Consider the following 27,016-nt stretch of genomic DNA (forward strand, 5'->3'; position numbering starts at 1 on the left):
AACAGAGCTGAGGTCTTCCAAAAGAGAACATTGTACAGAATAAGGAGTACCATCTAATCTTGTAAGAAACCTTGCATGATGCACGACTCTGGGACAGACACCGAGCTGTCTTAAACTTTTGTGCAGGAACAGTAGTTCTATGAAATACAAATGGACCATGACAGAGAACTCTATTCAGAGCTCTGTCTGCTTAAATGTCATAGCACTTTTTTATGGCTCAAAATAGATAAATATGGATAAATGTTTATTAGATTATTTATAAGCATTTATAAAAATGTGTATCATCTTTCCAGTACAAAACACTAGTACGGACTTTGAAGTTTCATGCTGACCATAAGATTTCTGTGTTTGCAGGTGTATTTTGATTTACTTATTTTCAGTTGGAAAAATAATGAGGGTTGTCTTTTCCTAATGATTCTGAAGTGTCAGTTTTGCCATAAATTAATCATATATGTGTGTGTATGTTTCTGGGCTCTCTAGTCTATTTCACTGGTGTATATATATATGTATATTCATTTTCCCCCGTTTGTTCAAGGTGATATATATATACATACACACACACCCCACATGTCTGTCAGTTTGTCATAGTACTGGAATATGAGCCCCTCAGGTTGGAAGGCATTCAAAAGATGGCTGGGGAAGAGCTGCCTCCTCAAAGTAGAGCCAACCTTAATGATGTGGATGGAGTCAGGTTTTGGGACTTTCATTTGCCGATGTAGCACCACTTGAAATGAGAAGAAACAGCTGCAAACATGGATTAATAATCGGAACATTGAAGGCACAAAGCATGAATCTAGGAAAATTGGAAATCTGCTAAAATGAAATAAAACCCATAAACATTGATATCCTAGGCATTAGTGAGTGCAAATGGACTGGTATTGGCCGTTTTGCATCCAACGATCATATAGTCTACTATGCCGGGAACGACAACTTGAAGAGGAATGGCGCTGCATTTATTGTCAAAAAGAACATTTCAAGATCTACCCTGACATCTTCTCTGACCATAAGGCCATAAAAGTGGAAATCAATAACAGGAAAAGCAGGGAAAAGAAGTCAAACATTTGGAAACTGAACAATATCCTGCTCAAAAAAGACTGGTTTATAGAAGACATTAAGGATAGACTAAAGAAATTCAGAGAGTCCAATGAGAATGAAAACACTTCCTATCAGAACCTTTGGGACACAGCAAAAGCAGTGCTCAGAGGCCAATTTATGTCAATAAATGCACACATCCAAAAAGAAGAAAGGGCCAAAATCAAAGAATTATCCCTACAACTTGAACAAATAGAGAGCAACAAAAGAAACCCACAGGCACCAGAAGACAACAAATAATAAAAATTAGAGCTGAACTAAATGAAATAGAAAACAGAAAAACAATTGGAAGAATTAACAAGACCAAAAGCTGGATTTGAAAAACTCAACAAAATTGATAAACCATTGGCCAAACTGACAAAAGAAAAACAGGAGAGGAAGCAAATAACCCGAATAAGAAATGAGATGGGTGATATTACAACAAACCAACTGAAATTAAAATATCCATCCTGAAGTACAATGTTGTCAGTGATGAGATAATATCCATACACCTAGAAGGAAGACCAGTCAATATGACTATTATTCAAATTTACACACCAATCACTAAGGCCAAAGATGAAGAAATTTAAGGTTTTTACCAATTTTTTCAGTCTGAAATTGATCAAACATGCAATCAAAATGCATTAATAATTACTGGTGTTGGAATTTGAAAGTTGGCAACAAAGAAGGATCAGTAATTGGAAACGAAGAAGGATGGGTAGTTGGAAAAAATGGTCTTGGTGACAGAAACAATGCTGGAGATCGCATGATAGACTTTTGCAAGATCAATGACTTCTTCATCGCAAATATCCTTTTTCAACAACATAAATGGCAACTATACACGTGGACCTTACCAGATGGAGTACACAGGGATGAAACCGACTACATCTGTTGAAAGGGACGATGGAAAAGCTCAGTATCATCAGTCAGAACAGGGGACAACTGCGGAACAGACCATCAATTGCTCATATGCAAGTTCAAGTTGAAACTGAAGAAAATTAGAACAAGTCTACCAGAGCCAAAGTATGACCTTGAGTATATCCCACCTGAATTTAGAGACCATCTCAAGGATAGATTTGACCCATTGAACACTAATGACCAAAGACTAGACCCGTTGTGGAATGACATCAAGGACATCATACATGAAGAAAGTTAGAGATAATTAAAAAGCCAGGAAGGAAAGAAAAGATCAAAATGAATGTCAGAAGAGACTCCACAACTTGCTCTTCAACGTTAAGTAGCTAAAGCAAAAGGAAGAAATGATGAGTTGTGATATTGAAGGATTCTACAGGGCAAATGTTAAATGATGCAGAAAGCATCAAAAGAGGATGGAAGGAATACACAGAGTTACTATGCCAAAAAGAATTGGTCGATGTTCAACCATTTCAGGAGGTAGCATATGACCAGGAACCAATGGTACTGAAGGAAAAAGTCCAAGCTGCACTGAAGGGAATTGCAAAAAGCAAGGCTCCAGGAATTAATGGAATACCAGTTGAGATGTTTCAACAGCTGGATGCAGTGCTGAAAGTGCACATTAGTCTATGCCAAGAAATTTGGAAGACAGCTACCTGGCCAACCAACTGGAAGAGATCCATATTTATGCCTATTCCCAAGAAAGGTGATCCACCTGAATTCAGAAATTATTGAACAATATCAGTAATATCACACACAAGTAAAATTTTGCTGAAGATTATTCAAAAGCAGCTGCAGCAGTACATGGACAGAGAACCGCCAGAAATTCAAGCAGGATTCAGAAGAGGATGTGGAATGAGGGATATAATTGCTAATGTCAGATAGATCCTGGCTGAAAGCAGAGAATACCAGAAGGATGTTTGTTGTCGTAGTTGTTGTTAAAAAAAAAAAAAAAAAACTAGTGCCATCGTTAGGTGCCGTCAAGTTGGTTCCGACTCATAGCGACCCTATGCACAACAGAACGAAACACTGCCCGGTCCTGCGCCATCCTTACAATCGTTGTTATGCTTTAGCTCATTGTTGCAGCCACTGTGTCAATCCACCTCGTTGAGTGTCTTCCTCTTTTCCGCTGACCCTGTACTCTGCCAAGCATGATGTCCTTCTCCAGGGACTGATCCCTCCTGACAACATGTCCAAAGTATGTAAGACGCAGTCTCGCCATCCTTGTCTCTAAGGAACATTCTGGCCGCACTTCTTCCAAGACACATTTGTTCCTTCTTTTGGCGGTCCATGGTATATTCAATATTCTTCACCAGCACCACAATTCAAAGGCGTCAACTCTTCTTCGGTTTTCCTTTTTCATTGTCCAGCTTTCACATGCATGTGATGTGATTCAAAATACCATGGCTTGGGTCAGGCACACCTTAGTCTTCAGGATGACATCTTTGCTCTTCAACACTTTGAAGAGGTCCTTTGCAGCAGGTTTGCCCAATGCAATGTGTCTTTTGATTTCTTGACTGCTACTTAACCACACACTTCCGTGACTGTTGATTGTGGATCCAAGTAAAAAGAAATCCTTGACAACTTCAATCTTTTCTCCATTTATCATGATTTTGCTCATTGGTCCACCTGTGAGGATTTTTGTTCTCTTTATGTTGAGGTGTAATCCATACTGAAGGCTGTGGTCTTTGACCTTCATTAGTGAGTGCTTCAAGTCCTCTTCACTTTCAGCAAGCAAGATTGTGTCATCTGCATAATGCAGGTTGTTAATGGGTCTTCCTCCAATCCTGATGCCCCGTTCTTCTTCATATAGTCCAGCTTCTCATATTATTTGTTCAGCATACAGATTAAACAGGTATGGTGAAAGAATACAACCCAACACACACCTTTCCTGACTTTAAACCAATGAGCATCCCCTTGTTCTCTCCGAACAACTGCCTCTTGATCTATGTAAAGGTTCCTCATGAGCACAATTAAGTGTTTTGGAATTCCCATTCTTCTCAATGTTATCCATAATTTGTTATGATCCACACGGTCGAATGCCTTTTCATAGTCAATAAAACAGAGGTAAACATCCTTCTGGTATTCTCTGCTTTCAGCCAGGATCCATCTGACATCAGCAATGATATCCCTGGTTCCACGTCCTCTTCTGAAACCAGCCTGAATTTCTGGCAGTTCCCTGTCAATATACTTCTACAGCCATTTTTGAATGATCTTCAGCAAAATTTTGCTTGCCTGTGATATTAATGATATTGTTCTATAATTTCCACATTCGGTTGGATCACCTTTCTTGGGAATAGGCATAAATATGGATCTCTTCCAGTCAGTTGCCCAGGAAGCTGTCTTCCATATTTCTTGTCGTAGACGAGCGAGCACCTCCAGCACTGCGTCCGTTTGTTGAAACATCTCAATTGATATTCCATCAATTCCTGGAGCCTTGTTTTTCGCCAGTGCCTTCAGAGCAGCTTGGACTTCTTCCTTCAGTACCACCAGATGTTTACCTGTGTTTCATTGACTATGCAAAGGCATTTGACTGTGTGGATCACAACGAATTATGGATCACTTTGTGAGGAATGGGAATTCCAGAACACTTAATTGTGCTTATGAGGAATTTGTGCATGGATCAAGAGGCAGTTGTTTATTTAATTCAATTGGCATAATAAAATCTATTAAGAAAACATTCTGCATCCCACTTTGGGGACTGGCGTCTGGGGTGTTAAACACCAACAAGTGGCCATCTAAGATGCACCAATTGGTCTCAACCCACTTGGAGCCAGGAAGAATGAAGAACACCAAAGACACAAGGTAATTATGAGCCTGAAAAACAGAAAAGACCACATAAACCAGAGACTACATCAGCCTGAGACCAAAGAACTAGATGGTGCCCCATCATAACTGATGACTGCCCCAACAGGGAACACAACAGAGAACCCCTGAGGGAGCAAGAGAGCTGTGGGATGCAGACCTCAAATTCTCATAAAAAGACCAGACTCAATGGTCAGATTGTGACTAGAAGGACCCCAGAAGCCATGGTCCCCAAACCTTCTGTTAGCCCAAGACACGAACCATTGCCAAAGCCAAGTCTTCAGACAGCGATTGGACTGGAGTATGGGATGAAAAATGATACTGGTGAAGAACGAGCTTCTTGGATCAGGTAGACACATGAGACTATGTTGGTATCTCCTGTCTGGAGGGAAGATGAGAGGGCGGAGAGGGCCAGAAGCTACCCCAATGGACATGAGGAGAGAGAGTGGAGGGAAGAACTGTGCTGTCTCATTAGAGGGAGAGCAATTAGGCCTGTATAGCAAGGTGTATGTAAATTTTTGTATGAGAGACTGACCTGATTTGTAAACTTCCACTTAAAGCACACACAAAAATAATAATTTAAATAAATAAATAAATACAACATTAAAAAAAAGAGGCAGTCTTTTGAACAGAACAAGGGGATACCGCATGGTTTAAAGTCAGGAAAGGTGTCAGGGTTGTATCCTTTCACCATACCTGTTCAATCTGTATGCTGAGCAAATAATCTGAGAAGCTAGACTATATGAAGAAGAAAGGAGCATCAGGATTGGAGGAAGACTCATTAGCAACCTGTGTTATGCAGATGACACAACCTTGCTTGCTGAAAGTGAAAAGGACTTGAAACACTTACTGATGAAGATCAAAGACCACAGCCTTCAGTATGGATTACACCTCAACATAAAGAAAACAAAAATCCTTGTAAGTGGTCCAATAAGCAACATCATGATAAATGGAGAAAAGATTGAAGTTATCAAGAGTTCCATTTTACTTGGATCCACAGCCAACACCCATGGAAGCAGCTAATCAAAAGACACACTGCATTGGGCACATCTGCTGCAAGAGACCTCTTGTGTTGAAAAGCAAAGACATTGCCTTGAACCTGATCCAAGCCATGGTGTTTTCAATCGCCTCATATGCATGTGAGTACCAGATGATGAATAAGGAAGACTTAAGAAAAATTGACACCTTTGAATTATGGTGTTAGCTAAGAATATTGAATATACCATGGACTGCCGAAAGAACGAGCAAATCTGTCTTGAAGAAGTACAGCCAGAATGCTCCTTGGAAGCAAGGATGGCAAGGCTATGTTGCGTGTACTTTGGACATGTTGTCACGAGGGACCAGTCCCTGGAGAAGGACATCATGTTTGGTAAAACAGAGGGTCAGCAAAAAAGAGGAAGAGCCTCAGTGAGATGGATTGACCCAGTGGCTGCAACAATGGGTTCAAGTATAGCAGAGATCGTGAGGATGGCTCAGGACTGGGCACTGTTTTGTTCGTTCTGTTGTGCATAGGACCATGATGATTTGGAATTGATTTGACACCACCTAACAAAACAAACATATATATATATCCTCGAGTCAATACACCATTATCCTAATTATGGTCTCTTTAAAACAAGTCTTAATCTAGTAGAGCCAGTCCCCCAAACTTCTTTTTCTTCAAGTGTATTTTGGCTATTCTGAAGTGTTTGCGATTCCACATACATTTTAGAATCAGTTTATCAAGCTAGCTGGAAAAAAGAAAGCAAGACAGAAAGTAGGACAGAAAGAGAGAGAGAAAAAACACACACCTGGCAAGATATTGTTTACAATTGCATTGAATCTACTAATCAGTTTTGGGAGAATTAACGTCTTTATGATATTCAGTCCTACAACCTATGAACATTAAACATCCTTCCATTTATTTGGCCTTTATTGTCGTTTGATATATTACAGTTCTGCATGGAAGTCTTCTACATCTTTTGTGAGCTTTTTTCCCCTTAGATGTATTTTTCTTGTTGTTAGGTGCCATTGAGTCAGTTCTGACTCATAGCGACCCTATGTACAACAGAACAAAACACGGCCCAGTCCTGCATCATCCTCACAATCAGTGCTATGTTTGAGCCTATCGTTGTAGCCACTGTGTCAATTCATTTCATTGAGGTTCTTCCTCTTTTTCCCTGACCCTCTACTTTACCAAGCATGATGTCCTTCTCCAGGGACTGGTCCCTCCTAATAACATGTCCAAATCACGTGAGTAGTCTGGCCATCCTTGCTTCTAAGGAGCATTCTGGCTGTACTTCTTCCAAGACAGATTTGTTCATTCTTCTGTCAGTCCGTGGTGTATATTCAATACTCTTCATCAACACCATAATTAAAGGCGTCAATTCTTCTTTGGTCTTCCTTATTCATTGTCCAGCTTTCACATGCATATGAGATGATTAGAAATACCCTGGCTTGGGTCAGGCGCATCTTAGACCTCAAAGTAACATCTTCGCTTTTCAATACTTTAAAGAGGTCTTTTGTAGCAGATTTGCCCAATGCAATATATCATTTGATTTCTTGACTTACTGGTGCAACTATATTTGAATTATCATCAGCAAAACTTTACTCGCATGCCATATTCATGATATTGTTTGATAATTTCTACATTCTGTTGGCTTAACTTTCTTTGGAATGGGCACAAACGTGGATCTCTTCCAGTTGGTTGGCTAGGTAGCTGTCTTTCAAATTTCTTGGCATAGATGAATGAGGGCTTTCAATGTTGCATCCATTTGTTGAAACATCTTAATTGATATTCCATCAATTTCTGGAGCCCTGTTTTTCAGTAACAGCTTCAATGTAGCCTGGACTTCTTCCTTTGATACCATTGGTTCTTGATCATATGCTACCTCCTGAAATGGCTGAACGTTGACCGATTCTTTTTGGTATAGTGATTCTATGTATTCCTTCCATCTTGTTTTGATGTTTCCTGCGTCATTCAATATTTTGTCTATGCAAAAAAAACAAACAAAAAAAAACCTGTTGCTGTCGAGTTGATTCAGACTCATAGTGACCCTACAGGACACAGTAGAACTTCCCCATAGAGTTTCCAAGGGGCACCTGGTGGATTCGAAGAGCCGACCTTTGGGTTAGCAGCTGTAGCTCTTAATCACTACACTGTCAGGGTTTCCATATTGCCCACAGAATCCTTCAATATTGCAGCTCGAGGTTTGAAGTTTTTTGTCAGTTTTTTTAGCTTGAGAAATGCCAAGTGTGTTCCTTCCTTTTGGTTTTCTAACTCCAGGTCTTTGCACATATCATTATAATACTTTACTTTGTTTTATTGAGCTGCCCTTTGAAATCTTCTGTTCAACTCTTTTACTTTATCATTTCTTCCTTTTGCTTTAGCTACTCTATGTTTCTGGTGGTGCAGTGGTTAAAGCGATCAGCTGCTAAATGAAAGGTTGGCGGTTTGAAACCACCAGCAGCTCCACGGGAGAAAGATGTGGCTGTCTGCTTCCATGAAGATTTTACAGCCTTAGAATCCCTTTGCATAGGATCTGACTTGATGACAATGTGTTTTTCTTTTTTTTTAACTCTATGTTCAAGAACAAGTTTCAGAGTGTCTTTTGACATCTACTTTGTCTTTTCTTTTTTAACTACCTTTTTCTTTCTTCATGTGTGATGTCCTTGATGTCATCCAACAACTTGTCTGATCTTCGGTCATTAGTGTTCAATGCATCAAATCTATTCTTGAAATGATCTCTAAACTCAGTTGGGATATATTCAAGTTTGTACTTTTTTTTATATATAATTTTTATTGTGCTTTAAGTGAAAGTTTACAAATCAAGTCAGTCTCTCACACAAAAACCCGTATAAACCTTGCTATACACTCCCAATTACTCTCCTAGCGAGACAGCCCACTCTCCCCCTCCACTCTCTCTTTTTGTGTCCATTTCATCAGCTTCTAACCCCCTCCACTCTCTCATCTCCTCTCCAGGCAGGAGATGCCAACATAGTCTCAAGTGTCCACCTGATCCAAGAAGCTCTCTCCTTACCAGCATGCCTCTCCAACCCATTGTCCAGTCCAATCCATGTCTGAAGAGTTGGCTTCGGGAATGGTTCCTGTCCTGGGCCAGCAGAAAGGCTGGGGGCCATGACCACTGGGGTCCTTCCAGTCTCAGTCAGACCATTAAGTCTGGTCTTATGAGAATTTGGGGTCTGCATCCCACTGCTCTCCTGCTCCCTCAGGGGTTCTGTGTTGTGTTTCCTGTCAGGGCAGTCATCGGTTGTAGCAGGGCACCATCTAGTTCTTCTGGCCTCAGGATGGTGTAGTCTCTGGCTCATGTAGCCCTTTCTGTCTCTTGGGCTCATAATCACCTTGTATCCTTGGTGTTCTTCATTCTCCTTTGATCCAGGCGGGATGAGACCAATTGATGCAGCTTAGATGGCTGCTTGCTAGCATTTAAGACCCCAGATGCCACTCTTCAAAGTTGTATACACAGTGTTTTCTTAATAGATTTTATCATGCCAATTGACTTAGATGTCCCCTGAAACCATGCTCCCCAGACCCCTGCCCCTGCTACACTGACCTTCAAAGCATTCAGTTTATTCAGGAAACTTCTTTGCTTTTGATTTAGTCCAATTGTGCTTACCTCCCCTGTATTGTGTACTGTCTTTCCCTTCACCTAAAGTAGTTCTATCTACTATTTAATTAGTGAATAGTAGTTCTATCTACTATTTAATTAGTTCTATTTACTATTTAATTAGTGAATACCCCTCTCTATGTAGCCACAAAAGAATGTTTTCTTCTCAGTTTAAACTATTTCTCAAGTTCTTATGATAGTGGTCTTATACAATATTTGTCCTTTTGCAACTGACTGATTTCACTCAGCATAATGCCTTCCAGGTTCCTCCATGTTATGAAATGTTTCACAGATTCATCACTGTTCTTTATTGATGCGTAGTATTCCATTGTGTGAATATACCCTAATTTACTTATCCGTTCATCTGTTGTTGGGCACCTTGGTTGTGTCCATCTTTTTGCTATTGTAAACAGTGCTGCAATAAACATGGGTGTGCATATATCTGTTCGTGTAAAGGGTCTTATTTCTCCAGGATATATTCCAAGGAGTGGGATTGCTGGATCGTATGGTAGTTCTATTTCTAGCTTTTTAAGGAAGCAGCAAATCGATTTCCAAAGTGGTTGTACCATTTGACATTCCCACCAGCAGTGTATAACTGTTCCAATCTCTCCACATCCTCCCCAACATTTATTATTTTGTGTTTTTTGGATTAACGCCAGCCTTGTTGGAGTGAGATGAAATCTCATCATAGTTTTGATCTGCATTTCTCTAATGGCTAATGATTGTGACCATTTCCTCATATATCTGTTAGCTACCTGAATGTCTTCTTTAGTGAAGTGTCTATTCATATCTTTGCCCCTTTTTTAATTGGGTTATTTGTCTTTTTGTAGTTGAGTTTTTACAGTATCATGTAGATTTTAGAGATCAGGTGCTTATCGGAAATGTCATAGGTAAAAACTTTTTCTCAGTCTGTAGGTAGTCTTTTGGTGAAGTCTTTGGACGAGCATAGGGGTTTGATTTTTAGGAGCTCCCAGTTATCTAGTTTTTGTTCTGCATTCTTTATAATGTTTTGTATACTGTTTATGCCATGTATTAGGGCTCCTAACATTGTCCCTATTTTTTCTTCCATGATCTTTATAGTTTTAGATTTTATATTTAGGTCTTTGATCCATTTTGAGCTCATTTTTGTGCATGGAGTGAGGTCTGGGTCTTGTTTCATTTTTTTGCAGATGGGATATCCAGTTATGCCAGCACCATTTGTTCAAAAGACTGGCTTTTCCCCATTTAACTGTTTTGGGGACGTTGTCAAATTTCAACTGTTCATATGTGGATGGATTTATGTCTGGATTCTCAGTTCTCTTCCATTAGTCCATGTATCTGTTGTACCAGTCCCAGGCTGTTTTGACTACTGTGGCGGTATAATAGGTTCTAAAATCAGGTAAAGTAAGGCCGTCTGCTTTGTTCTTCTTTCCCAGTAATGCCTTATTTATCTGGGACCTCTTTCCCTTCCATATGAAGTTGGTGATTTGTTTCTCCATCTCATTAAAGAATGTCATTGGGATTTGGATCGGAATTGCATTAAATGTATAGATTACTTTTGGTGGAATAGACATTTTTATAATGTTAAGTCTTCCTATCCACGAGCAAGGTATGTTTTTCCACTTACGTAAGTCTCTTTTGGTTTCTTGCAGAAGTGTACTGTAGTTTTCTCTGTATAAGTCTTTTACATCTCTGGTAAGATTTATTCCTAAGTATTTTATCTTCTTGGGGGCTACTGTTAATGCCATTGATTTGGTGATTTCCTCTTCGATGTTCTTTTTGTTGGTGTAGAGGAATCCACCTGATTTTTGTATGTTTATCTTGGTATCCTGATACTCTGCTGAACTCTTCTATTAGTTTCAGTAGTTTTCTGGAGGATTCCTTAGGGTTTTCTGTGTATAAAATCATGTCATCTGCAAATAGAGATACTTTTACTTCTTCCTTGCCAATCTGGATGTCCTTTATTATTTTTTTTATCTAGCCTAATTGCTCTGGCTAGGACTTCCAGCACAATGTTGAATAAGAGCGGTGATAAAGGGCATCCTTGTCTGGTTCCCGATCTCAATGGGAATGCTCTCAGGCTCTCTCCATTTAGGGTAATGTTGCCTGTTGGCTTTGTATAAGTGCCCTTTATTATGTTGAGGAATTTTCCTTCTATTCCTATTCTGCTGAGAGCTTTTATCATGAATGGGTGTTGAAGTTTGTCAAATGCCTTTATTGCACCAATTGATAAAATCATGTGATCCTTGTCTTTTGTTTTATTTATGTGGTGGATTACATTAATTGTTTTTCTAATGTTGAACCATCCCTGCATACCTGGTATGAATCCCACTTGGTCATGGTGAATCATTTTTTTGATGTGTTGTTGAATTCTATTGGCTAGAATTTTGTTGAGGATTTTTGCATCTACATTCATGAGGGATATAGGTCTATAATTTTCTTTTCTTGTAGTGTCTTTACCTGGTTTTGGTATCAGGGATATGGTGGCTTCATAGAATGAGTTTGGTAGTATTCCGTCCTTTTCTAAGCTCTGAAATACCTTTAGTAGTAGTGGTGTTAACTCTTCTCTGAAATCAAGTTTATACGTTGACTTTCATGGTACTTGTTTTAATTTTCTTGTTTCACCTTAAAGTTGCATTATGAGCGATAGTTTGTTCTGCATTCAGCCCCTCACCTTGCTCTGACTGATGATATTACGCTTCTCCATCATCTTTTTGCAGAGATGTAGTCGATTTAATTCCTGTGTACTCCACCCAGTTAGGTCCATGTGTTTAGTTACCGTTTATGTTGTAAAAAGGTTTTTGCAATGAAGAAGTCGTTGGTCTTGCAAAATCCTATCATGCAATCTCCACTGTCATTTCTATCACCAAGGACATATTTTCCAACTATTGATCCTTCTTCTTTGTTTCCAACTTTCAAATTCCAATTACCAGTAATTATCAATTCATTTTGATTGTATGTTTGATCAATTTCAGACTGCAAAAGTTGGTAAAAAGCGTCAATTTATCTTTGGCCTTAGTGGTTGGTGCACAAATTTGAATAATAGTCATATTGACTGGGTTTCCTTTTCCTCGATATTATCTTATCACAGACAGCATTGTACTTCAGGATAGATCTTGAAATGTTCTTTTTGAAGGTTTGATATATTTTATGTTGCTGAAAATTGTATCTTTTTCAAGTTTCATTTTCTAATTCATTGCTAGTTTACAGATATGCAATTGAGTTTTTTATACGAACTTTGTATTCAGCAATCTTGATAAATTCACATATTTGGTAATTTACCTGTTAAGTCTTTTAACTTTTCTACATATGCAATTCTATCAACTACAAATAATGTCATTATTGTCCAAGTTGCTGTGTGACATATTGCTAGATATGGTTTGCTAATAATATGCTTGTGATTAAAGTGTCATGAGTGAGACTGGACCATAATTCCCCTTTTTCATAATGCACTTGTCAGGGTTTAGTATCAAAGTACCGCTGACCTTATTATAAAAGTTGATGAACATCCCTCATTTTCTATTATCTGAAAGAATATATGTAAAATGGCATCTTAGCCTATGTTTTTGTCAGAAAGCACAGCCTGAGGCAGGCGTTTGCAAGCAAATTATTTTGGGAAGTGATTCTAGGTAACAGAATAGGATAACTGGGAAGAAGCAAAAACAAATGGAAATGTACAACATTGAGTCAGTCATTGTTGGGGACACTGGGACTTCATCGTACTGAGACCTTTGATGTAGTGTTGTAGAATGCACTTCTGAACTGTCTATCTAAGAGATAGAAGAGGGAAGCAGCAACCAGTTTTATACAAGTGTAACCTGACAGCATCTCCCCACGTATTTCTCACTATGGCTTCTCTAACATGAGACCTGGGACACTTGTGGCAATCCTTGCACAAAAGCTCATTCACACATGCACAACCTGAAAGTGGAAGGGAGTTAACATCCCAAGAGGCAACCATTGACCAATAAGGGATAGGCAACTGTGGACAAATGCTGCCATCTTTTGGATTAAGAGGTAAAATGACTGAATGTGAGTTTTGGCATAAAAGGTATTTGTTACAACTGGCCTTATTTCTTCCTCAAATATTTGGTAGAATTCACTGGTGAAATCATCTGGGTGTTTTCCTTGTGGAAAGTTTTTATTACAAACTCAATTTATTTTAAAGATATAGAACTATTTATATTTTATGTTTCTTGCATAATTTTTGATAAGTAGTATATTCTAGGAATTTATTTAATCTAATTTGTCATATTTTTTATTTGTCGTATTTTGGCATATAAGAATTTATACTATCCTTTTATTGTCATTTTTAATTGCAATATAACATGTATATAGAAAAGTGCACAGATCATAAATTTATAGCTTGATGAATTTTCACACATTCATGTAAACATTACCACAATCAAGAAATAGGACATTACCAGCACCCTAACTCCACAGATTTAGACGTTACTGTTACTGTTTTATACAATTGATGTTTATGTAGATTCACATGCAGTTTAGCCATTTCTCGGCTCACCATTTTTCCTTACATATAGGCCTTAATTTAGGATTGTTTTCCTTCCTCCTGAAGCATATCTTTAAGAATTCCTTTACTGCAGGTGTATTGGTAGGAAACTTTTAGTTTTGTTATCTAAAAGTGTCTTAAACTCATCTTTACTCTTGAAAGATAGTTTTACTGGGTGTATAACTCTACATGGACAATTATTGTCTCTCAGCACTTTGAAAATATTTCTCTGCCTTATAGCTTCCATTGTTGCTGATGTGAAGTCAGCTGCTAGGATAAGTTCTGTTGTTAGATTTTTTTGCCTATTCTCTGTGGATAATTTTGAGATAATTTGCTTGTGGTTTTGAAGTTTCATTACTATATATATATAAATTATCCTGCATACATATATATGTGTGTGTACTTATATATATATATATTTTATATATACATATATACACTCCATGGCAGTGGGTTATATGTATATATATATGTTATCCTGCTTGGGAGTCACTGGGCTTCCTGAATGTGAGAATTCAGTCATTATTTCTGTGAATGTTGTCTTTTCCTCATTATCTCTATTATTTCCTTCTGGATCTCCCACTGGAAATAACTGAAAATGTTCTTACTCTGATCTCCTTGTCTCTTAATCTACCTTTTACATTTCCTATATGTTTGCTTTTCTATGTTGTATGCTGAGTAGTTTCCCATTCACTAATTTTCTCTTCAGCTGTGTCTTCTTGGGTGTTTAACTCATTTGCTGTTTTTAATTTTTCTATTTCTAATTTCTAGCTGTTCTAATTTATTCTGCTTTAAAATTTTTTTTTTTCTGGCCAGTTTTGGTTTCCTCATCATATTTTAAATACTTGTAGCTCTTTAACATATTAAGGATATGTATTTTATATTCCGTATCTTATAATTCCAATATATGTGGTCCCTGTGAGTTAGAATTTATAGGGTCAGAATTTATATTTTTTCATTCATGGTGGCTTGTTTCCTTGTATATTTAGAGACTTATAAAAAGTTGTCAGCTCACATTTCTGGAATTTTATCTGAAGGAATTATTTGTGCCTTTGTGGAATTTTATCTGAAGGAATTATGTGCCTTTCTGGAATTTTATCTGAAGGAATTATTTGTGCGTATGTTTAAAGTGCATTTTTCCAAAGAGCATTTGCATTTGCATCTGCCTAGTACCTGCTCTCTGGGTTTGAGTACCTGCTCGCATTACTAATCCAAAGTCACTTTAAACTACATTTTTAGGTTGGGACTTTTGTCATGCTATTTGGGAAGAGCTAATTTCAGCTCCAAACTTGTATGAGCATTAACTTGTCATTTCTACCTTCAATTTTTTAACTTTTCCTTCAGCTTAACCATATGTTATATAAAAAACCCAGTGCCGTAGAGTCGATTCCAACTCATAGCGCCCCTATAGGACAGAGTAGAACTGCCTCGTAGATTTCCAAGGAGCGCCTGGTGGATTCGATATTTATAAAACCACATTTTAGCCAGCTTTTTTTTTATGTAGGGAGGGGTTTCCCTGTGAATCTCATCTGCCATATTGCCCTTCTGTAACCTAACCTGTCTATTCAGGCTCCAGTATCATGTAGATCCAATAACTGAAGTTTCAAAAAATATTATAAATATATCTATCATATGTTATGTTGTTTGCTGTTAAGTTGATTCTGAATCATAACAACCCTATAGAACTGCCCTATAGAGTGTCTTAGGCTATAATCTGTTTGGGAGAAAATTACCAGGTCTTTTCTCCTTCGGAGCAACTGGCATATTTGAAACCACCAACTTTTCAGTTAGTAGTCATGTGCTTAACCATCCTGCCACTAGGGATCCTTAAAGTTATCTGGAAAGGCACACATCCTCTCACTGTTCTAAATTACCTTGGCTCCTTCAGACACATTATTTCATTTGTTTTAGAATCAGTTGTTAAATTAAAAGAAAACCTGTGGAGTGTTGATTGGCATTTTGGTAATATATTGAGTTATTTACAACATTTAGCCTTCCCACCTGCACATTTTTTGTTATTATTTTTCTTCAATTAAAATACATTTTTTATTCATTATAGTTTCTAAGAGTTGTTTTCAGATTACTAGTTATTTTGAAACACATGTTGTTTTTGTATCTCCTTTGTTCAAATGGCTTAATAGTTCTTAAAAGGTTTATTGTCATGACAAGAAAGGCTGCCAAAGGAAAGGTAAATGAAATAAAATAAAAGTGTCTCAATTAATGACTTATTTTTAAAATATCCAGTAGCACAGGATCATTTCTGCTCTGGAACCTGTACAGCCCCTTGGGTAGAAAATGCCAATTGCTTTTTTCTTTTCCTTAATGTTTGGGAAAGAAATTAAATTATTGTGGTTCTTGAGGCAAGCAACTAAAATCTCTTCAAATAAATTTCTTCTAGGAATTCAGTATCTCTCTATTCAGACTCTGAAGTCCCTGGGTGGCACAAACCAATAGTGGGTAAAAGAACTCAGTTGCTAACCAAAAGGTTGGTGGTTGGAGTCCATCAGAGGTGCCTTGGAAGAAAGGCTTGGCGATCTACTTCCAAAAAATCAGCCATTGAAAACCCTATGGAGTGTAGTTCTACTCTGACACACATAGGCTTGACATGAGTGGGAATCTATTTGACAGCAACTGGTTTTATTCAGACCCTACATAATGCATGCTTCATTAAAATATAGTTGCCAGTCTAAAACAAGAAAACCAAACCCACTGCCTTTGAGTTGATTCTGACTCATAGCGACATTACAGGACAAGTAGAACTGCCCTGCAGAGTTTCCAAGGACCGGCTGGTGGATTAGAACTGCCCACCTTTTTTGGTTAGCAGCCCGAGTTCTTAACCACTGGGCCACTATAGTCGCTGTCATAAAAGACATACAGAGTTATTTTCTTTGGTCACGCTCCAAATTAGCACCAAAAGTCCCCTCCCCCTCCTCTGCTCCCAGGTAGGCTCTCCAGAAAAACTTATTACATAATGTTGAGGGGCATGTCACTGATTTACAATCCTTCCAAGGCCAAAAGCTTTTTTCATCACAACTGCCACCACTCCACCTCAATCCTGAAGTTCCTTGTACCTATTAATAGTTAAAACCAAAACACCAAACCCATTTCTGCCCAGTCAGTTCCACTCAGAGAGACCCTACACGACACAGTAGAACTGCCCCATAGAGTTTCCAAGGAGCACCTGGTGGATTTGAACTGCCCACCTTTTGGTTAGCAGCTGTAGCTCTTAACCACTACACCACCAGGATTTCTTATTAATAGTTTTTAATAGTTACCTCTCCACAAATGTCTGTTGAATTTTAACTGGGAGGCACTTTGGAAGAGACCTGGGGTTAACCCTAAAACTTATGATAAGACAGAACAAATCAAACCCAAGGTGCGAACAAGAAATAAGTACTACGTGTTTTTCTCTTAGGAAGATTTTTTTTTTTTGAGGACATAGTTTATTTTGGCTTCCAGAGACACCGATTTCCCTCAACAGTGATTTAGGAAATAAGGCCCACTAACAAAACAGAGATATGGAAACAACTCCGATGTAGGATTATAATTGCAATATAAGAGAGGCGATCCCAAAGCAACCTGAGACACTGTCTTGTCCTGACTGGAAAGAAGATTCAGTGATCAGTGAGAGATGAGTCCTGCTTTCTTCGGGGGTCTATATCCGAGAGTGGCCACCCAATAACTGCAAAAACCTCCGGGATCACCTGGCGTGTGCCGCCAGGAGCCGAAAGTGGCGAATCATTCCAGCTACCGCTGCTAAAAAACAAACAAACAAAAAGCCGACCAGTCGATTCGGACTCATAGCGACCCTGTAGGACAGAACAAGAGCGCCTGGTGAATTCGAACTGCCGACCTTTTGGGCGGGCCACCAGGTAGGAAACCTGACGGCCACCAGAGCCCACCCTTCCCTGGCCACGTCCCCGGTTTCCTGGGTTACGCGCTTACGCGCACGTCCCCACGTTCTCTTCCGGGAAGCGGTGTTCTTACGTTCACGCCGCGTGGCGCAGCACGCTTCGGTATAAGTACGTGCCGGGCGGTGCGCCGCTTCCTCTCTGGTCACATCGCCGGGTTCCAAAATGGCGCGTGTGAGTGATCGTGGTGTGGGTGGGAGTGTTTTGCTGCACTGTAATAGTTTTGCACTTGCCGAATGGGGCCCTCTCATGGAGATGAAGTGCAGGGGGACATGAAGATTGGGGTCAGGAATGAAACCAAGATTCTCGTATCTTGAATTTTTTTCCGGATGTTCTGCCCTCCTGGCGCCATGCTGTCGGCGGCGTTGAGTTGGGCAGGGAATTGGCTTAGGATGGGTGGTCGTGTGCGCGCAGGGGAGAGGGAGGCACGACGGTGCACGAGGCTGGTGGGAAAGCATCTGGGCCATGTATTTTCCTCCCTTGCTCCCGGTAGTGTCGATGCCACTTTATTATTTGCACTGGGAAGGGGAGGTGGGTAATCGGGCTGTCCTGAGGGCTTTGCCAGGGCCAGAAGGAGGTCCTGGGCGCGGCTTCTGAGGTGCCCGCGGTTACAAAGGCTTGGGAACCTTAAAGCTAACTTGGAGAGGAAGATTTTTTGATTACTTTATGTTAAAGTATAGCATATAAAGTCGTGGCTGTTAAAAATGTATATAAAAAGGGTATACTAAGTCATTCCTGATGAAAACAGTAAAATGTTAAACCCGATCCAAAGATCGTTTGAAAAGTTAGATATTTGTCGGCGATTTACCGAAAGATGTTAGGGTAAAATTGCTGAGTTAGACACAAAATCGAGTAATGGCCAGCGGGGCCATAAACTTCTGGGGTTATCTGTTCTACCGGACGTAAATTAAAATTCGAGTCTCGAAGTTAACCTCTGCTCCAGTGATTGTAAATTGCCCGGCCACAGGGTATTCATCTTTTGTTAATCCCAGATTTAGGGCAGTTTGTTTTGTTTTGCCTTTTGGTACATGTTAACCGTCTACTAGAGAACACAAACTCTGGTGTTAATACTTCGTTTTCTGTTTGTGTGGATCACATTTGGAGATGAGCCTTTGATAAGTATTGACCTGTCTGTTTCCACTACATTGTCTGAATGTGTTCGGTAGTAGCCACACCAACACTTGACTTTTGTAACCCTATTACTTTTTGTCTTTTGGCTCTGGGAAATTTAAGTGACATATATTTAAAAAAAAAAATTCTAAAACTTCACCCTCTCTTTTCCTCATCTGTAACAGTCTGAGGATTCAATTCTCTAGGCATAAATCTGAGTGAATTCTGAGCTCAGGCATGTAACTGAGGGCTAGATGGTGTACTACCCAGATGGTATACTGCACTGGAGATGGTAGTAGTAAAGCAGCCTCTGGCAGCTTTAGTAAAGAACAAAGAGTACTTGGTCGTTTTCAATTGAACACCAAACCAAAAACCAAACCCGTTGGCATTGAGTCTATTCTGAGTCATAGTGACCCTACAGGACAGAGTAGAAATGCCCCATAGGGGACACCTGGTGGATTCAAACTGCTGAACTTTTCGTTAGCAGCTGCAGCTCTTAACAGCTATCACCAGCGTTTCCAATTGAACACCAGTAGTCTAATAAATAATAAAACCTCATAAAGACTGTTGAACAAATGAAGTTTGCATGATTAGAGGCATGGATCAACCCCTGGGGGAGGAGGGTGTTTTATGGAATTTAATGTTCAAGATGAGAGACATATACAAAAAATTTGTTTGAGCTTCCGTTCAAGAATACTCTGAATGGAATGGTCGGGAAAAGAAATTTTGAAATTGATGAAGTGTACATATTGTTTTGAATTAAATGAATGGAAGAATTTTAAAGTAGCTTCCAGTTTATCTCAGTTTTTTTTTTTTTAACTTGGCTAAACTTGGTAGGAATTAGATTGATCTCCTGTTAATCTTTTCCAGTTACAGTAAACATTGGATTTTTAAGAAATCATTTTGATGAAGGCAACTAATAGTTACTATATACTTAAAGCCTTTTTGAGTTTTGCATTTGAGACATTTGCATGGTGAAAAAAGAAAATTACTGTTGGCGTTTATAGAAACTTCATATACTTATGTTCAGACAGCCTGATTTTTAAAAATAGGCTATTAGATTTATTTTAAGATAATTTTTTTAGAATTTTGCAGCATTTCCGTAAATATACATACAATCTTAGTACACAGTACATGATTTCATTGATATAAATTTAAAAATTTTGTGTTTAAAGTGAATAAATGTTTCATGGAATTATAACTGTTTTGTAGCAGAAAGACAAGAAGGCTAAACGGTCAACTTGGAAGTTTAATTTGGACCTTACTCATCCAGTAGAAGATGGAATTTTTGATTCTGGAAATTTTGTAAGTATTACTGTACTCTGCTTACTTTGTAATTATAGTAGAGTTCTTGATCTAAGTATATGATATTTGATTTTAATCTAAGCTCTGTTCCTAGGGTACCTTCCCTAGTGAATATCTAGGGTTTTCTTCCCTAGTTTTGCATTTTTTCTGTTCTAAAATAGGAACAGTTTCTGCGGGAGAAGGTTAAAGTCAATGGAAAAACTGGAAATCTTGGAAATGTTGTTCACATTGAACGCTTCAAAAATAAAATTACAGTTGTTTCTGAGAAACAGTTCTCTAAAAGGTTAGTATTTGTTTTTGTATAATTTAATGAAATAATGGCATTGTGGGATATTTTCTAGACTATGTGATCACAGCATTTAGCCCCCAGTTTATCTGTAAGAATGTATGGTGGTGAGGTCAGTATAGTACATCAGAGGTACTTTGAACGTACTAAAGGCCTATAGGAAAGGAAATATATTGAGTTAACTGGGTGCTGTCTGTAGGGTCACTATGAGTCAGAATTGACTCAGTGGCAACAGGTTTTTTTAGTTTGGATGCCATCTGCTTAAACTCATCAGTTTGCTAGAATGTAGGCAAGGTTTCCTATCTAGTGAATTATTGGCCCTGCAATCCAAGTTGTGTATATCTTTCACAACCTTGGGTCCATTAGTATACTGGCAAGAAACATACCTGGTATGCACCAAGGGAGAAATGTTTCAACTCACTAATGCAAATGTTTTCTTAAAAAGTTTAAGGTTATTGTTTATTCAGTAGAGGCAGCCAGTCAGAGGCAAACCTTTTAACTTTTTTGCTGCTACCAGTTTGAGTTCAGTGCTTTGAAATTCTGTCAGTGTTTTCAAGTACTGTCACAGGACTGAGTAACCCAGCAGTGAACTATCAAAGTACCCATCACCAGGACCTTAAATTCTAGTGGAGAAGAAGGACACAGAAACAGTGTCAATGATGAGTGCTTTGTAAGGGCATAAAAGAGGGTTCTGGGAAGGCCTCAGCCCAGGTGAAATGGAGGAGTGAGCCCTGCAAACTAGGAAATAACTTCCAGACAGAGTGAACAGGAAGCCTGGCAGGTTCAAGTACAGTAATAGCAGGCCAGTGTGCTCGGAGTGTAGTGCATTTTGGGAAGTGATAAGATGAGGTCAGTTGTGTGAAGGGGGGGTATCCTCAAAAGCCGTGGGGAAGTAAGTGTAATATAATGGGAAGCCATTGATTTTTGTAGGTGGTGAGCTCACTGAAGACTATTGTTATGGTTCATAGGAGAGATGGTGACATGGACTGAGGTGGTGGCAGTACGTGGTAGCTGTGAGGCTAATACTTAAGAATTTAGAGAAAAAGGTATACTCCTTCCTCAAGGATCTTACAGACTTGCAGAGAAGCTGAGACTTACTGAGGATAGTTTTGCCAGTGGAGTGAGGTATTTGAAGCAGAGAAAGCGGCATTGACAGGGCAGGGAAATCACATAATGTGTTTGAAGAATGGATGTGTATATCTAATTAAATTGTGTAGTCAGTATGAAGAGGAATATACCATTGCTGTTCTACATACTGGTTTCCAGTGTAAAGATCATTAGTTTACTCTGGGAGACGGAACGATAAAAGCGTTTGGTAGATCATAACTGATTTTAGTTGAGTTGAGGGACTTTGTAATACCAACCTTGTGAGAGATTTTGGAGGGGAATAGCGACACAAAAGATGGATATGAGAATACATACCTTCTGTATATAAGCCTTTACATAGTAGGGATTGCATTTCTTAATGAAATTCATGTTTTTATTTTGAAGGTATTTGAAATACCTTACAAAAAAATACCTTAAGAAGAACAATCTTCGCGATTGGCTTCGTGTGGTTGCATCTGACAAGGAGACTTATGAGCTTCGTTATTTCCAGATTAGTCAAGATGAAGATGGATCTGAGTCTGAGGACTAGGTGAAGCCTCCTGACAGGGCTTTGCTTATTAAGAAACAAATGGACCGTACAAGGGAAAGAAACATCTAGGAGCAGACTTTTAATTTATTGGTGAATAAAAAACATTGTACTCTCTTATGCTTCTGTCTCATTTATTTAGAGATGATGTGTTTACATGATGCCGGCTTTTCTTTCGTAGTTCGTCAACAATGTTTGAATAGTTTATAGCTAGAGAAAATTTTTCTAAGATTCATCGCTTTTACAAATATCCTCAAGTAAAAGTATGTTACATATAACGTAATGTTATATGGAAATAATATTGCAGCACAATTTCATATCTAGCTTTATATATTAAAATATAGAATTCTACTGACAGTCTCTTACATACTTAGTGTGCAGTTTGTAAATGCAGTCCTGAGTGCCTAGTACCGTTCTTGTGCAGATGTGTTCCATGTTGGACCACTTGTGCCCTCAGCTTCAGAAGGTACTGCCTTTTTCTAATTAGTGTCGGTCCTCTGTATGGGTGAGTGTCAGTCCTGCCTATGAGAAATTTCCCGCCAGGTGCCTTGTAAATAAATTTTTTTTTTTTTTGCCTTGTAGGCGCTTTCAAATCTGAACTCTAATTTTATCAGTTAAATTTGCTGTAAGTTCTTTGATAATTTACTCCCCAGTTGGATGAGTTGGGTCTCTTCGCTTAATGCCCTCCAAGCTCCATTGATCATTCTAGAAATGTATTAAAAAAATAAAACCCTGTGGAGCATAGTTCTACTCAGCATATGGGGTCATGAGTTGGCCTGGAAAATACTCGATGGAACTGGGCAGCTGTTTTTTCAGTATTGAGAGTTGCAGTATGGCCAATAGCACTATAAGGCATGCCTGAGAAACCCTGGTGGTGTAGTGGTTAAGTGCTACGGCTGCTAACCAAAAAGTTGACAGTTCGAATCCGCCAGGCGCTCCTTGGAAACTGGGGCAGTTCTACTCTGTCCTATATGTTCACTGTGAGTCGGAATCGACTTGATGGCACTGTTTGGTTTTTTTGTTTTTGAGCGAAGCTTCACGAACATGTATTTTCCTCTGCAAGGCACGTCACGGCTTTGGTGCTTTGAAACTCCAGCAGTTAAGAACTATGGGTGGGGCCGTTTTAAACAGGGAAATCCACAAAACAGAAGTGAGAAACATGGCACTAAATAGGCCTTGGAAAAGGACACTGGGCAGTCAGCTGAGACAAGGCAGAACATCACCTTGTTGAACAAGTTGGAACAGAAGATGGGGACGCTCTTTTCGCTTTCGCGTGTCCACGAATGGCTGAAAGCCCTGTGAATACTAATTTTTGGGGTAACATAAAAGGCAAGTTGACAAATAGGGAATCCGAGAACCAGAGTAAATCGTAATGTGCATTTTCTACTTCTAACCTGAAGATGAGGTGTCAGGACCTCAGATACTTAAAAAATGCCAGTAGAATGTCAAATACGTTATTCCAGTTTCAAGCTAAGATACAGAATTATGTATTTCTTGGAAGTGTTGGAAATACTGGTTTCGTTAAGAGTTTTGTTCTCTTAAATATTAAAGCATGGACTTCATGAATCCTCAGAACAATGCCTTGTCACATTGTAGGCACCCATTTGTGGTGGTCTATTTTTAAACGCTTTAGTATAAATGGTGTCATGGGGTATTTGTGGGATTATATTAATGATCCACCACTTGTCTGTCAGTTTGTCATACTGTGGTGGCTTGCATGCTGGTGTGATGCTGAAAGCTGTACTGCCAGTATTTCAAATACAAGCAGCATCACCCATGGTGGACATGTTTCAGCAAGAGACTGGGAAGAAGGACTTGGCAAGCTACTTTTGAAAAAATTGACCAGTGAAAACCAAGTTCGCTGGACGTATTGCATTAGGCAAGTCTGCAAATGACCCCTTTAATGCGTTAAGAAGCAAAGATGTCACTTTGAGGACTAAGATGCGCCTGACCCAAACCATGGTATTTTCAGTCACCTCATAAGCGTGGAAAAGCTGGACCATGAGTAAGGAAGACCAGAGAAGAATTGATGCCTTTGAATTATGGTATTGGAGAAGAATATTCAATATACCATAAACTGCTGGAAGAACGAACAGATGAGCCTTGAAAGAAGTACAGCCAGAATACTCCAAAAAGTGAGGACGGTGAGACTTCATCCCATGTACTTTGGTCGTGTTACCAAGAGGGGCTATTCCCTGGAGAAGGACAGCATGATTGGTAAGATAGAGGGCCAGCAAAAAAAGGAGACCCTCAATGAGATGGATTGACACAGTGGCTGCAACCATGGGATCAAACAGCAACAATTGTGAAGATGGCGCAGGACTGGGCAGTGTTTCGTTCTGTTGTAGGTAGGGTTGCTATGAGTAAGAACTGACTCAATGGCACATAACAACAACAATAATATTAATGCTAAACTGTATCAGTAACAAGGTTGTTTTATTTATGTGCATTGTTAGCGATATTTGGGGATTGGTGAAATTTGTGATGTTTAAGATACGGGATTGGTTGGAATACGTGAAATTGGATGTAAGAAGACGTATGACTTAAATGAATACAAGGTAAGTCAACCATCCACACCATTGCTGAACTAGAGGCTGAGCCTGCTTCTCCATGGAGGGCCCAGGGGCTTGTCAGAGAAAAGATTGCAAAGCTGCTGAAAGAATGTTGTCTCCACTTCACAGTGAGCTGCCTTTTTTCATTCAAGATGCTGGGTGGTGTACCTGCTTCCCCTGGTTTAGATGAATGGAGTTTAAAACCAGTTGTCATGTCACTTCTAACTCATGATGACCCCATGTGTGCCAGAGTCAAGCTGTGTTCCATAGATTTTTCAGTGGCTGACTCTTTTGGTAGTAGATTGCCAGGCTTTTCTTCTGAGGCAACGTTGGGTGGACTTGAACTTCCAACGTCTTGGATAGCAGCCAAGTGCATTACTGTTTGCACCACGCAGGGACTCCTAAATGGAGTTTGGACACAGAATATTCATTTCTTTACAAAAATTTTGCAATTTCAGCTTTACTATAAAAGATACAAATAAGGGTCAGCACAAAGAAGAGACACATAGGGTGAGGTCTGGGAGGGTCCCCAGTGTGAATCTGTGTCCCAAAAAGGATCGCACTACTCTCCCATGTACATCGATGGCTTTCACCAACCAGGAAGCCCTTCTTGATTCTTTTCTTGACAGGTTGTTGAAGTGCTCCCCAACTGTATAGCACTGCCCTAGTGTAGCAAACTCCTTGGTTCTTCACTGCAGTATTGAAATGACTTCCTAAAACTCTGCCCCATTCTTTCCATTATTCATGTTTTCTACAAATAGTTACCAAGTATCTACTGTGTGCCTGTTTTGCTCAGCAGTGGGGCTATAATGGTGAGTAAAAACCGACCCAGTCTGCTCTTCTAGACCATATAGTGAGGGAAACACTGATCGAATAATCACATAAAAACTGGTAAGTGCTACAAAGGAGAGAGGTTGATCAAAGGAATTTGATCTAGTCAGGGAAGGCAACTGGGGAAGTGATGTGTGAGCAACATACAAGAGGGGTTGCAGGCAATATCCAGGTAAAGGGGAAAGAAGGATATTACAGGCTGAGGGATCAGCATGCATAAAGTTCTCAGGACATTGGGGTTCTGGATGGATAGAATACATCTGGGATAGAGACAATGGGAGTGTGTGGTTATGAGGGGAATCTGGGAAGGTAGGATGAAACCAGCCCACGGAGCACTGTAGCCCATGTTATTTCTTTTTAATCTTGACAGCAATGGGAAGCTATTGAATTTTAAGTAGAGGATGTGATCCAATGAGGGGTACGTTTTAAAAAGATCAGTAACTGCATTGTGTAGAATGGTTTTCAGTGGAGTCAGTTTGGATGTAGGGAGACAGCAAGTTGGGACTTGGTGACGGACTGGATATTGGCGGTAAGGAAGCATTGTCAAGGGTGGCTTATACAACTGGCCAGATGTAGGTCACACTGGAAGAGGGCAAGAGTAGAGGAAAAGCAGTTCAACTTCGACCATGCTGAGTTCGAAGTGCCTTTGTGATATACTGCAGATGTCAAGCATGAAGTTTAATGCATAGGTCTAGGAGCTCAGAGAAAGGATCCAGGTGAAGATACCTTTTCTAGGCTTGTACATATAGGTAGTAATAAGCACTGAGTATGGGTGAAACTTCCTATGGGCAGTGTAGAGTGAGGGTGAGGTACTGGGGCAAATGCCAGTGATGCCTCCTTTATTCCCCCCCTAGAGCAATTTTTCAAAACCACCTGAATGTGTTATTCACATGTTTAAAAGTCTTCAAAGTTAATTTAACATTTATTTTATGCAAGGGCTGGGAACACTATGTCAAGTAAGATACTTAGGCCTTTAAGGAATTGGCAGGGTACTAATAGAAGAGACGGGTAACTTCATTTATTTAACAAATAATTTATTGATAAGCTACTCTATCCTAGGCTGTATTTGGAATATTGCAGTAAACAAAGTAGAGCCCCTGCCTTCATGAAGCTTACAGTTCAGTGGAGGAAGACAGACAGTAACATAAATAAGATGGATGTTACATAGTGGTAAATGCTATGAAGAAAAACAAATCAGGGAAGGGAAATAGGAAGTGTTGGGAGGAAGAGGTGTTGTAAATGGGATGGTCAGGAAAGGCTTTAATGAGACGGAAATATTGGATCCAGTCAAGTAGATGTCTGCGGGAGAAGCATTTTAGGCACAGAGAATAGCAAGAGCAAAGGCCTGAGGCAAAAGTGCCCCTGGTATATAGCCTAGGAAAAATAAGCGGCCTCTGGGACCAGAGCTGAATGACTGGAGGAGAGTAGAAAGATGTGAATAAACTCTGTGTTGGGGGCCATCTTGGAGGCTGGCTACGGCAGGGAGGACATCAAATAGGGAGAG

The 27,016-nt window shown here is 39.5% G+C and overlaps 1 protein-coding gene across 2 annotated transcripts; it reads left to right on the plus strand.

Annotated features, from left to right (window-relative positions):
- Positions 1-17,895: 17,895 nt before the first annotated feature.
- RPL22L1 (ribosomal protein L22 like 1) lies at positions 17,896-22,242 on the plus strand. Of its 2 annotated transcripts, none has more exons than XM_049867737.1 (4): positions 17,896-17,969; positions 20,118-20,210; positions 20,372-20,493; positions 21,988-22,242. In XM_049867737.1, the coding sequence occupies exons 1-4, from the start codon at positions 17,961-17,963 to the stop codon at positions 22,130-22,132; spliced, it is 369 nt and encodes a 122-aa protein (XP_049723694.1). In that variant the 5' UTR covers positions 17,896-17,960; the 3' UTR covers positions 22,133-22,242. The 2 variants fall into 2 exon arrangements, with proteins under 2 accessions (XP_049723694.1, XP_049723695.1); XM_049867738.1 differs by having other exon boundaries at positions 17,900-17,969; positions 20,121-20,210.
- Positions 22,243-27,016: the final 4,774 nt, after the last annotated feature.

Source organism: Elephas maximus, chromosome 23 (assembly GCF_024166365.1).
Source record: "Elephas maximus indicus isolate mEleMax1 chromosome 23, mEleMax1 primary haplotype, whole genome shotgun sequence".
Lineage (NCBI taxonomy): Eukaryota > Metazoa > Chordata > Mammalia > Proboscidea > Elephantidae > Elephas > Elephas maximus.